We start from the raw sequence: 12,028 nt of genomic DNA, 5'->3' as shown, positions 1-12,028 counted from the left end.
GCATAATTTTGTTATTCGTATTTTGTATTTTGCCAAAATCGAACTAGAAAATAGTAAAAATTCCATCTTAAATCAAAAGGGTATTCATAAAATGCAAACAACATTTAACATTTCAGTAAATTTAAACATAAAAAATGAGATTCGATCGATTAAACTCAGATTCGATTAGAGCCTAACTTGGGAGTTCCAAGAGTCGAAACCAAAGGTACTAGATTAATCTCGACTCTATTTTATTGAGGATTTTTATTCACTTGAATTGATTTTTGGGTTGTAGTGTGGTTTACATATGATAATACAAATTTAAATAGTGCACCTATATGGTTAAGTGTAAATTTGTTCGTCCTAAAAGATTCAAAATTGGTAAAAAGTTTGATCCGATTAATTTCACCTTTTGTCTCCAAGTGTTTAGAGGGTCGAACTGTCAATGCTTAACATTTCATGGTGACTACATTTATTGCATCTTCCCAAACAAAAGAAAAAAAATTCGATTTCCTTTATCCGAAATTTTTAGAAGAAGTGTGATATTTGGTATTTCCAAAATTCATAAATTACCCGCAAGGGTGGCCTAGCGGTTGGAGCAAGAGAGCTTGGGTCAATTGACCCAAGTTCGAATCCCCTTGCCAACGGTCGCTAGGTCGAGCTTGTCACACATGGTTAGCCTAGTGTGGTTTACCTATTATACGAGAGTGTAGGTTTATCCAGTGCACCTATATGGTTGGCTGCGGGTTCCTGCATTACCAAAAAAAAAAAAAAAAATTCATAAATTACCAAGTGTAGGTTTACCCAGTGCACCTATATGGTTGGCTGCGGGTTCCTGCATTACCAAAAAAAAAAAAAAAATTCATAAATTACCAAGGTTTGAGGAATTACAATGTATTTCTAGATTTGATTTTCTTGGAATTTAATTTAGAGAAGTGGGTTTGTACTTCCAAGAATAATCGAAAATTATCTAAAAATATCGATTCCGATCGGTTGCATCAGAATTGAAAATATTCAAGGGTAAATTACAAACACCCTCCTGAGGTATGGTCAAATTACAAAAACCCCCTCTTGTTTGTATAATTACATTTACTCCTCAACTATGATTTTTTCTTACACCTCCACTCTTATGGTGCCAAATTCAACATAATCATCCAAATTCCGGGGGATGTGCTCTAGTTTGTACTCGTTTTGTGTAAAAATACAGTTTTCGATGCACCACAAACTGATATACATACAAGCTAAAAATCACATATTATGATCATCTTGCTTCATAATGTAGAGATTGAATGGGATAAAACAGGTAGAAAAGTGATAATATTCCATATAATCTCGAAGATTCCACTAAATTTGAGAAGTTGAGGGGTGGTTGTAATTATCCAAACAAGAGGGGTGTTTTTGTAATTTGACCATACCTCAGGGGGTGTTTGTAATTTACCCAATATTGGCTGGGCTCATATTGGTGTTTGCTTGATGGGGGCAATTTGGTTTCACATAATTAGTTTGGTACTGGATGTCAATTTATTAAAATTTTAAATCTGCTAATTTTTTTGTAATAAAAAGTAATTAATTAATTTGGATATTAATTTATATTTTTTTATTAAATTTCTCAGCAGAATTAAAATTAGCTTCTTCAACAACTGAGGGCAGGGTTTCAAACCCAAGGGTTTTTTTCTTCGCGAAGCACACTTACACACAACGCACGCACAATGGGCAGCACAGTGGCAGCGGAGAAGACGGAGTTCGAACTCCGGAGAGAGATCGACGAACTCCACCGCCAACAGCGCGAGGTACATACATCTTTTATATTTGTATATTTCTCTGTTCATATATATCTACATACAGCTTTGAATTCGTTAATTTTTTTTTTATTTTTTTTTCTAATTAGAAACCGTATATTTCGTGTTTTGCCAGATTACAGAGCGGCTTCGAGATCCCAGGGGAATTCGCCGCGGTGGTGTAACGGCCGCCGGACCTCGCAATTTCGCCGCCAATGGCGGTCGACAGCGCGGCTTTGTTCGACCTGTAACTTTCTTTGACCTCTCTCTTTTTTTTTTCTCACGCACAGTCCAATTGTACACAAAAAGCTCGATGTTCAGAATTGCAGTTTTTTTTTTTCTCTTATTGATTTATTAATGTGTAGGCGGAGAGGGACGAGGGCGAGGACCAACCGCCGACGAAAAGACGATTATCCTCAGCTGTTGTGAAGGTTGGTGTTTGGTTTTTGCTATCAACAAATTCAGTCCTTATAATTAGAATTCGGAGAAATTTCTCTGTATGATAATATCTTTCATCCAGCCATATCTCACAAGCAAAATAGTTCTAAACCGCCATAATAAATGTTTTTTTTCTTTCCATTCTTTGGGGTTTAAGGTTGAGGAAGGGGAAATAATAGAGGAAGGTTCGGAAGCTGCAGTTGATGTGGAAAAGAAAGATGCTGCTCTTGAATTAGGAGAGATTGCAAATGTGAGTGCAGGTCAGGATGTGAAAATGGGGTCCAATTGGTCCAGGAGGAATTCTGACCAGAGGCCATCTAAAATGGTAAATTTTATTTATTTTCTTGAATTGATGTCGCTAGACGAGGACTTACTTACAGAGCTGAATGAATTGTTGTCTGTTGTGCTTGACTATTTTAGGATTTTGAAGTCAATCCAGTAGAACATGTACCAAGGGTGTTGCCTAAGAACGAGGACCCTAGTTTGGTCAGCAGGAATAAGAGGATGTTAGGTCAGCTTCTCGGGACTTTGGAGGTATGCTCGTTTCTTGGGATTTTGAGCCCATCTTTTTTCCTGAATGACTATAAACTTAAAATTGTAATGTTAGCTTGATGACTACTTTACTTTATTGACACACTTGAGTTGTTACTCCTAAAGTTCATTTTCGGTTGTTCATTGCACTTCCAGAGGTTCAGGAAAGAAGACCAGAAACTGTCGGGTACAGAGGCGTATATGAGGAGATCTGATTCTTTGAAAAGGGTGAGTACTTTTATTTCATTGTTAACCTTCGCTAATTATTTCCAAACGCTTGCGATTTTTGTAGAAGTACAAGGTTAGCTCTGAGCAAGATATGGTAATTAGCTTAATTGTAGAGGGCGATGCTGTCTTGGTGGTGTTTGGTCATTATCGATCTCCGGTTAACTTTTAACTATAGCTAGCTTGACGAACTTGCATTTGAATAATGCATTTATTAGGTTCGTATACATAGAATTGCCAACTCATTACATAACTATAGTATGTTAGCATAGTATCCACTTTTGGAGTTCAATGGTCTTCGGCAAAAACTAACACAAAGTTTAAGACTATAATATTAAAAAAGAGTTTAAAGAGGAAAATCTATGGTTTTTCGACCATGGTTCCTTCCTCTGCTACCCTCGTATCTTTCATTCGCAAACATCTCCACCTCGCCGCCACTCTTGTCTTCTGTTGTTGGATATTGGCAACAATTCTAACCTTAATTTACTTAATGTGTCTTGTGAACAGCAACATTTATGCATGTATTTGTTTCACTGCCTTCTCCAATGGGAGTGAAGAACTTCATATGCTCCACTATGGAATTTATCCTGGCACAGTATTATTACTTTTTTGTTCAATAACTTCTTTTGATGTTTTTAAATCCAATCTCTAGTTGTTTTTCTTCTATTACCTGTTTTATAAGCTACATTCCAAAATGATTGATATACAAATTTTGTATGAAATGTTAACTACTCTTTCCTCTTAACTACACACGTTTGTTACGACTCATGATATTTTAATCAAAATGTGTGCTACATCCATACATTCAATCATTTCAGCATTGTTGTTGTCAGTTATGAACTTTTCGACCATATTTGTTATTTTGCTCTTGCTAATTATAACTCTTTGTCCGAAAATAATGTTGGCGGTTACCACCTATTTATTCTTCTTACATGTATTGGCACATGATTTGTTACTGTGAAACTCACATTGTGAAGAAGTGGGGGCTATGTTGGCGGCATAGATACTGGGTTGTGGAGGAATTAGTGGGGATGGTATTAGGAATTGCCTTGGGGCCAGGGGACTGCTGGCTGGGAGGGAGCAATGTTCTCATAAGAGGAGATCATGTATTTGGGCTTCTTATATATATATATATATATATATATATATATATATATATATATATATATATATATATTCTTTTTCTTTTTTCCAATTGAGTTGCTAAAATTTTCCATTCCAAGGTGATGTTTACATTATACTAAATGATGTCGCATAACTTAAAATATTTATGTGAAAAAGCCCTTTACCCTTCCACATCGTTGTTTTCCTCCACTTTATTAAATTGAAGACCGTTATTTTCCTCCACTTTCTTGCTGGCAATTGCATACATCGCAAAAATAATATGCACATACTTGCATGTAACTGGAAAGTAGCGGAAATATTTATGAGCAAAATACAAGGATTTTCTTGCGTACACATTTAACGTGGAACTTCATATGTTTATTTAGGCTGAGGAACGAGCACGCGAAGAAAGTGAAAAGCTGAGGCAGCAAGAACGTGAACAGATGGCAGAAAAGCGGAAGAGAGATTTGGTTTGTTGTTTCTCTAGAACGTCTATACGAGCATGCCAATCAAACCTCTAAAATCTTTTAATTTATCTGTTGCATCTTTCAATGTAGACTCTCAGAGCACGTATTGCTGCAAAGGCAGAGGAAAAGAAATTGGAATTGCTGTTTCTTCGGTGGAGTGAGCACCACAAAAAACTTGGAAATTTCACAAGGTATACATATTATTTTGTACTAGAATCTATGCTGGTGAATGCACTCCAGTAATTATTAAACTCTGACAATTTTCACCATCATCCTCGTGCAGGTTATTTCTAATTTTGGTCCAAAAAGTGTCCATATTCACAATTTTATTGACATACAAGATAAGTGTCCATTCACGTGCAGAGTGTTGATGCAGCTTAACGAACTACAGTTTCCTCCTATGATTTTTGGTTTATCTCGTAAATTTCCATTGAATATGTTTGTGACATTCCACTTCTATTTCTTTTTGATCTTGCATTCTTCCAGGACCAAGGCAGAACCTCCGATTTTCTACATGTTCGCCAAACCTCTGGATCAAGAACCAACTATAACCGAGCAGCAGAAAGAACAGGTGACTTTCTCTCTCATACGTTGCACAGCTATTGCTTTTGGTTCTAAAAACACAGCTGATGATTTGTTATTATTTTATTAAATCGAGAATTTCTTGTTTTATATATTTCTAAATAATAGGAGTTCCAAGAATGGAAGGCTGTTAGGAGAGAGGAACTATCGCAATACCAGAAGCAGATTGCGGAGCAATACGTAGCGAATGTGGACAAAGAGCAAGAAAGGTGGCAAAACGGAAGGAAAGGTAGGAGAACAAATAATGTAGTGGCGAACTTACAGGAGACAATGGACAAAGAACTGGAGACGCATCAGCTTGAGCATGGTCCGAAAACGAGAAAAATACCTGGGCAGGACAACAATGAAGATGACGAGGATGATGACGTGGACGACATGAATGTTGCAGAGGATGATTTGATGGACGATGTACTCGGTGGTGGTGTTAATGAAACGGTGAAAGTAGAAGCAGGTAATGGTGCGAGTCCAGTTCAGGACAAGAAGGATGACTAGATATATAATACTCGATGCGAGAAGAAACGAGTGTTTGGTAAGTTTTCAAATTGTTTGGTTTTTCTTTTTCTTTTCTGAGTTTTTGTGTTGTTTTATTTGTGAATTCTTTTGTAGGAACGGAAGATCATATGTATTGTGTTTTTAGATTTATTTTCCGCGTTGCAAATTTTTTGTTTTCGGGTGACATTGATTTATCGACGGGCGTTTTCGGTTCTTAGAGATGTATTTGAACATGTATGGCTAAATTTGTTTCAAATATTTTATGAGTTCATACATATTAGGAATTAAGGATATGAGTTTGCGATTATTTTGTGTGTTGATGACAGACGAACTTTACTTATCTTTTGCCGTCCCAAACTACAACAATGTTACAAATTCAAAATCATGGCACGCGTTGTAATGTTTTTTAAACAATTAATTTAAACAAAGATAGATAGCCATATAATTAATAGGAAAATTGGTTAAAACTTTCTCAAAATTCAAAAATATTTTTTATGCTAACAATTTTGAATTTGCTAAAAGTCCCTCGAGGCAGTTTATACCAGTGTTCTAAAAATCGGCCGAGGCGGTCCAAAACATTTACGATTTTAGTGTAAAGGTTTGAAAAATCGATTTTTTGCCTGTGAGGCGGTTTGAGGCAGTCCGAGGCGGTCAAACCTTTAAGGCGTGTCAAACTTTGGTGGCAAAAAATCGGTTTTTTTATTTTTATTTTTATTTTATTATTATTATTATTTATAAATCAAAATAAAAGTTGGGATTTTAATAAAAAAAAATGAGTTTATGCTTTATTTTGTTTATGTTAATTATTATTGTTAAAGAACTAATGATGTATGCCAAGAATGTATGTAAATTTAAAAAAGTTGCCTTTTTATTTATATTTTATAAGATATTTATGTATTATGATCTTATTATTATCAAACTTTTATTATATTATTAGAATATATACACGATGGAGATATAACTATGTTTAAATATTTTTTTATCTATGTTTTGAGTATTTATAAATAATATCTAGAAATATATCATATTAAATTTTAAAAACCGATTTATTTCCGATTTATCACCAATTAATCACCGCCGCACTCATTAATCGTGAGTCGGTCCCTGACCGCTTCCGACTCGATTACAACTTTTTACAACATTGGTTTATACTGAAAATAGACAACTTAGTTATAGAGTTAGACTGAAAATAGACGATTTACTTGAAGAATTTTAATTGTAAATAGACATCTTAAACTAAAATAATTTTTTTTCTTATGATGTTGTAATGGAAATTTGGCGGTCGGCGACATGGGACTAATAGGGAGAAGCGGGATAGTGGAATAAACGCCATTTTTTTTTCCAGTGAATATCGTAATGAGGATGGATGAGTTGAATGATAATAAGATATAGGGCAAATTACGGCCAGTTACGGCCACCCCCCTGAGATATGGTCAAATTACGAAAAAACCCCTATTGTTTGGGTAATTACAGCCACCCCCTCCTTTTAAATATTTTTACGTAAAATTGATGTAATTCGGTTATTTACTTAACCAAATCGTATATTTAGTTCGATAAACGGTATGAAATGTTGGCGTACCGAAATTTTGGTTCGGTTTTACCGAATTAACATCCCTAAATTTACCTCTTGAGGGGTCTTTTCGTAAGATAAATACATAGTTGAGGGGGTGGCTGTAATTACCCAAACAGGAGGGGGTTTTCGTAATTTCACCATAGCTCAGGGGTGGCCGTAATTTGCCCTAAGATATATTTAGTGTACAATGATTATTTTTAGTCTAAGTTTTCTAACTGAAGTGTTCGATGAAATACGTAAATATGAATGTCCCGATTCGAAAGGACAGTGATACTCAAAGATATCACGAATTAATTGTATCATAGAATTTACTTTTAACATGCGAAACAGTTTCTATTAGCTTAGGCTACTGTCGCCTATATCTATTATATCTTTTAAATTATTTTTTCCCCATTAATTTGGCATCAAAATAGTTATTAACTTGTAATTAACAAAGTTTCAAGTTAGACGGACTCTTCTTAATAATAAAGCATCATCTCTGCCACGTGTCAACACACAATTGGTGGTGTCATGTGTTAACAAGTCGACCATTAAATCCCAACCCTCGTCCACCTCTACCACCGCAATATGCAGCCGCCTATATAAACCCCTCCCTCCCACCCAACATTATATACACATCAATCAATCAATCAATCATAACCAATCATGGCTTTCAAACATATCGCCTTTTGCATTCTCCTTCTCTTTGCTTCAGGTTTCTCTCTCTCTCTCTTAATTCTCCTTCTCTTTGCTTCAGGTTTCTCTCTCTCTCTCTCTCTTAATGTGTGCGTTTATAACTGTTTACCATGGAAATCTTGCATGCAGTCTGCAGCTAGCAAGTTGCAACACAATATATTTAATTTCCTTGTTAATATTATATAAAAATTTAATTTATTGAATTGTTTGTAATAAATAAAAATTGTGGGATTTGCAGGATTTCTCGCGGGTGCATCGGAAACTAAATCTCAAGAAACAATAATCGGAATCGACCTAGGTACAACGTATTCATGTGTGGGAGTATACCGACAAGGCAAACTCGAGATCATAGCCAACGACCAAGGTAACCGAATCACACCTTCGTGGGTAGCTTTCACCGACACCGAGCGTCTCATCGGAGAAGCAGCCAAGAATCAAGCTTCCCTTAATCCAGAACGCACCATCTTCGACGTCAAAAGGCTCATCGGACGCAAGTAAGTAGTTACTTATTCAATTTAATAAAAAAAAATTCTTATATATATATGATTTTTTAATTTTATTTGAATATAATAATGTTCGTTTTTTCAATTTAGGTTTGATGACGTGGAGGTGCAGAGAGATATGAAGATGCTGCCGTATAAAGTGGTGGATAAAGATGGAAAGGCTTATATAGAAGTGAAGATAAACAAAGATGGTGAAATTAGGGTTTTTTCACCTGAGGAAATTAGTGCTATGATTCTTACAAAGATGAAACAAACTGCCGAGGCTTACTTGGGCAAGAAAGTCAACCGTGCTGTTATAACTGTTCCAGGTACTTAATTGTTATTATTTTTTATTTTTTATTTTTATTCTCAAAAAAAAAAAGAACTTATGAATTTTTGGTGTTGTTTTCTTGTAATTGAGTAAAAAAATGCCACTAATTCCCATATTATATGTCGATTTGGGGAAGAAAAAAAATTGTTTATCACTTAGAATATTCTTTGAAGCATTTATTGTACTTTTCTCAATTACATGAGTACTATTCTTGATTTCTTTTATTTTTATTTATTGAGAGATAAATAATGGTGATACGTAGTATTCATACACATTTATTAGTTTTCTGACTAACATCATCGATTTTATCGAATGAGAAAGGGTATTTTTACAATCGTGATAATTAGGGTTTCGTAGTTATCATACACATTTATTAGTTTTCTGACTAGGGTTGTCGATTTTATCAACTTAAACACTCATTCGTTAATCTTTATTCGATTCTTCCAACGTTTTTTTTTTCAAGATAATTAATTAAGAGATATTCGATATTCATTCATTAAGTACGATGACGCCGATTAAGTAATTTTTAGTGTCTTCGACTATAATAAATATTATATTCCCCTAAATTAATAATTTTTTTCAATAATATTAATGTAATTTTTATTTGATATATTGTTGATTGAATTAGAAACATTTTAATAGATTGTTCATTTATTTAATTTTTTTATTTAATTGTTTAATTTTAAATTGCGGACAGCTTATTTCAACGACGCACAGAGGCAAGCAACAAAGGACGCCGGCACAATCGCCGGCCTCCAGGTGGAGCGCATAATCAACGAGCCGACCACCGCCGCAATCGCGTACGGCCTCGACAAGTCCGGCGACGAGCGTAACGTCCTTGTCTTCGACCTCGGCGGCGGCACATTCGACGTCAGCATCCTCACCATCGACAACGGCGTCTTCGAGGTCCTCTCCACCAGTGGCGACACCCACCTCGGCGGCGAGGATTTCGACCACCGCCTCATGAACCACTTCGTCAAGTTGATCGAGAAAAAGTACAAAACCGACATCTCCGGCGACAAAAAAGCCCTAGGCAAGCTCCGCCGGGAGTGCGAGCGTGCGAAGAGGGCCCTCAGCAACCAGCACCAGGTCCGGCTCGAGATCGAGTCGCTGGTCAACGGCGTTGACTTCTCGGAGGCGTTGACTAGGGCTAGGTTCGAGGATTTGAATCTGGATCTTTTTAAGAAGACGATGGTGCCCGTGAAGAGGGCTTTGGAAGACTCGGGTTTGTCGAAGAGCGACATTCACGAAATCGTGCTTGTCGGTGGGAGCACAAGGATTCCGAAAGTTCAGGAGCTCTTGAAGGAATTTTTCGACGGGAAAGAGCCGAGCCGGGGGGTGAATCCCGATGAGGCGGTCGCGCATGGCGCCGCCGTTCAAGGCGGTTTGCTCAGCGGCGAGGGCGGCGAAGAGACGAAAAGTACGTAATTTTTTCCCTCCCTTTTTTTTCAAATTCGGTTCGAAGTTATTATTTTCCGAATTTGCTCTTTATTAATTACAAAAAAAAATGGGAAAAATACACATTTGATTCCTCGTGCTTCGAAAATTCAACACCTTTAGTCACTGGCCTTAACTTATTGAAACATGAGGGACCAAGTATATTTTTAGTGAACATGGGGACCAAATATGAAATCAGTGTAAACTTGATAGGTGAAAAATGTAGTTAATTTCCCAATAAAAAATAATTAGTTGCAAGGCATGATTTCTTTTTTACCCCTAAAAATCGACACATATTTATTAGTTTCTTCCTGTCAAATTATCTGTCTCTTGGAAAATTTATTTTGTGTCAAAATATTTTCCAATTTTGCCCTTATTATTTCTAATTAGCGGGGAAATAGAATTAACAGTGACAATTAGCGAGGGGCGTTTTGGTCACTTTATAAAAAAAATCCTTCTAAAATTCTTGACAGACATTTTATTTAATGGTTACATATTTAATGTTGTTTTTAAGGAAACTTATTTTTTGAATTTATATTTATTATTATTATTTTAATTTTGTTTTGCAGAGGTTCTATTGATTGATAGGACTCCATTGAGTCTTGGAATAGAGACAGTTGGTGGAGTGATGACCAAATTGATACCAAGAAACACAGTCATTCCTTCTAAGAAATCCCAGGTTTTCACCACTTATCAAGACAAGCAAACTACTGTCTCAATTAAGGTAACAACATTTAAAAATAAATTTAAATTACAAAAAAAAAAAAAAAATCAATACTTGTAATAAATATAAAAACATTATTCATAGTATTAACCTTAAAAAAATTCCTATTTTTCAGGTTTACGAAGGAGAAAGGGCGATGACAAAAGATTGCCATGAACTCGGTAGCTTCGAAATGTCCGGTATTGCCCCTGCTCCAAGGTAAAAGATTTTTAAATTTTTTTTTTAATAATTAGGTATTAAAAAATCTATATGAACAAAAAATGCTCAATTTTTTTTATTTTTTTTACTTTATTACAGAGGAGTGCCACAAATAGAAGTGACATTCGAGGTAGATGTAGACGGAATACTCCACGTAAAAGCGGAAGACAAAGCGGCCAAAAAATTCGAATCGATCACAATCAAAGACGTAAAGGGGCGATTAACCGAAGAAGAGATTGAAGAGAAGATTAGAGAAGCAGAGGAGTTTGCGGGGGAGGACAAAAGAGTTAGAGAGAGAATCGAGGCTCGAAATAAACTCGAGAATTATATCTTCAACATGAAGAGCACGATAAACGATAAGTTGGCCGATAAAATCGAGGGGGGCGATAAAGAAGAAATCGAGAGGGCTTTGAACGAAGCTTCGGAATGGATGGACGAAAATCAAAGCGCGGAAAAGGAGGATTTGGATGAGAGGATGAAAGAGTTGGAAAGTGTGTGTAATCCTGTTATCGAGAAGTCTTATAAGAAGACGAGTGGAGGTGATTTTGAAGACGAAGACGAGATGAATGACGAATTGTAGATGATGGGGTTTGTTTTTTTTTTTTTTTTTTTTTTTTTTTTTTCTAATTTGAAGGTTTTTTTATTTATATTTTTGTGTTTTTTTCTTTTTTTTTTTTTTGAGGATTTTAGAATAAAGTTGCAAGTATTGTTGTTACATTGATATATAGTATAGTGCTTATATTTGCAAATATATATTACTTTTTGCCATCTTTGTCTATATATTGTTTTGGCTTGATATCAAATATGAAAGTCTTTCAATTCAAGCCTATAAAAAGATTAAATCTAATCAAAGTAGCCAAGTAGATTAGCATCTAAAGATTTAATTAGTCAGTACTTAATAGGGAGTTAGTATAGTTTAATAAAATTCAAATTAATCTTGACTCATACAACCGTACAAGAAGAAGTATGTTTGTTTCAATGTCGTAGGGACCGGACAACTATTTGGGTCATG

At 35.5% G+C, this 12,028-nt stretch overlaps 2 protein-coding genes across 3 annotated transcripts; both read left to right on the top strand.

Annotated features, from left to right (window-relative positions):
* The first annotated feature begins 1,593 nt into the window (after nt 1–1,593).
* Nucleotides 1,594–5,903, top strand: LOC105949653 (protein-protein interaction regulator family protein). 2 transcript variants are annotated; one of them, XM_088824939.1, is made up of 11 exons: nt 1,594–1,769; nt 1,894–2,004; nt 2,123–2,188; nt 2,353–2,520; nt 2,616–2,729; nt 2,883–2,954; nt 4,442–4,525; nt 4,613–4,713; nt 5,009–5,093; nt 5,213–5,633; nt 5,711–5,903. In XM_088824939.1, the coding sequence occupies exons 1-10, from the start codon at nt 1,689–1,691 to the stop codon at nt 5,594–5,596; spliced, it is 1,266 nt and encodes a 421-aa protein (XP_088681065.1). In that variant the 5' UTR covers nt 1,594–1,688; the 3' UTR covers nt 5,597–5,633; nt 5,711–5,903. The 2 variants fall into 2 exon arrangements, with proteins under 2 accessions (XP_088681065.1, XP_012828422.2); XM_012972968.2 differs by having other exon boundaries at nt 5,213–5,903.
* Nucleotides 5,904–7,739: 1,836 nt separating this feature from the next.
* On the top strand, nt 7,740–11,784 carry LOC105949709 (luminal-binding protein 2). Its single transcript, XM_012973030.2, has 7 exons — nt 7,740–7,863; nt 8,083–8,338; nt 8,438–8,655; nt 9,355–10,077; nt 10,664–10,818; nt 10,934–11,016; nt 11,116–11,784. Exons 1-7 carry the CDS (start codon nt 7,815–7,817, stop codon nt 11,594–11,596), a joined length of 1,965 nt encoding a protein of 654 aa, XP_012828484.2. The 5' UTR covers nt 7,740–7,814; the 3' UTR covers nt 11,597–11,784.
* Nucleotides 11,785–12,028: the final 244 nt, after the last annotated feature.

Source organism: Erythranthe guttata, chromosome 2, assembly GCF_056151865.1.
Source record: "Erythranthe guttata isolate IM_541 chromosome 2, IM_541, whole genome shotgun sequence".
In the NCBI taxonomy this organism is placed as follows: domain Eukaryota; kingdom Viridiplantae; phylum Streptophyta; class Magnoliopsida; order Lamiales; family Phrymaceae; genus Erythranthe; species Erythranthe guttata.
This window is presented reverse-complemented; position numbering and strand designations above follow the sequence as displayed.

What these genes read in the sequence shown, in the direction of transcription:
- LOC105949709 (XM_012973030.2), top strand. Translation starts at nt 7,815, where the DNA reads ATGGCTTTCAAACATATCGCCTTTTGCATTCTCCTTCTCTTTGCTTCA. An exon ending in TGCTGTTATAACTGTTCCAG is followed by an intron (nt 8,656 to 9,354) that starts GTACTTAATTGT and finishes AATTGCGGACAG; the next exon opens with CTTATTTCAACGACGCACAG. An exon ending in GGGCGGCGAAGAGACGAAAA is followed by an intron (nt 10,078 to 10,663) that starts GTACGTAATTTT and finishes TTTGTTTTGCAG; the next exon opens with AGGTTCTATTGATTGATAGG.
- LOC105949653 (XM_088824939.1), top strand. Translation starts at nt 1,689, where the DNA reads ATGGGCAGCACAGTGGCAGCGGAGAAGACGGAGTTCGAACTCCGGAGA. An exon ending in AGCGCGGCTTTGTTCGACCT is followed by an intron (nt 2,005 to 2,122) that starts GTAACTTTCTTT and finishes ATTAATGTGTAG; the next exon opens with GCGGAGAGGGACGAGGGCGA. An exon ending in TATCCTCAGCTGTTGTGAAG is followed by an intron (nt 2,189 to 2,352) that starts GTTGGTGTTTGG and finishes TTGGGGTTTAAG; the next exon opens with GTTGAGGAAGGGGAAATAAT.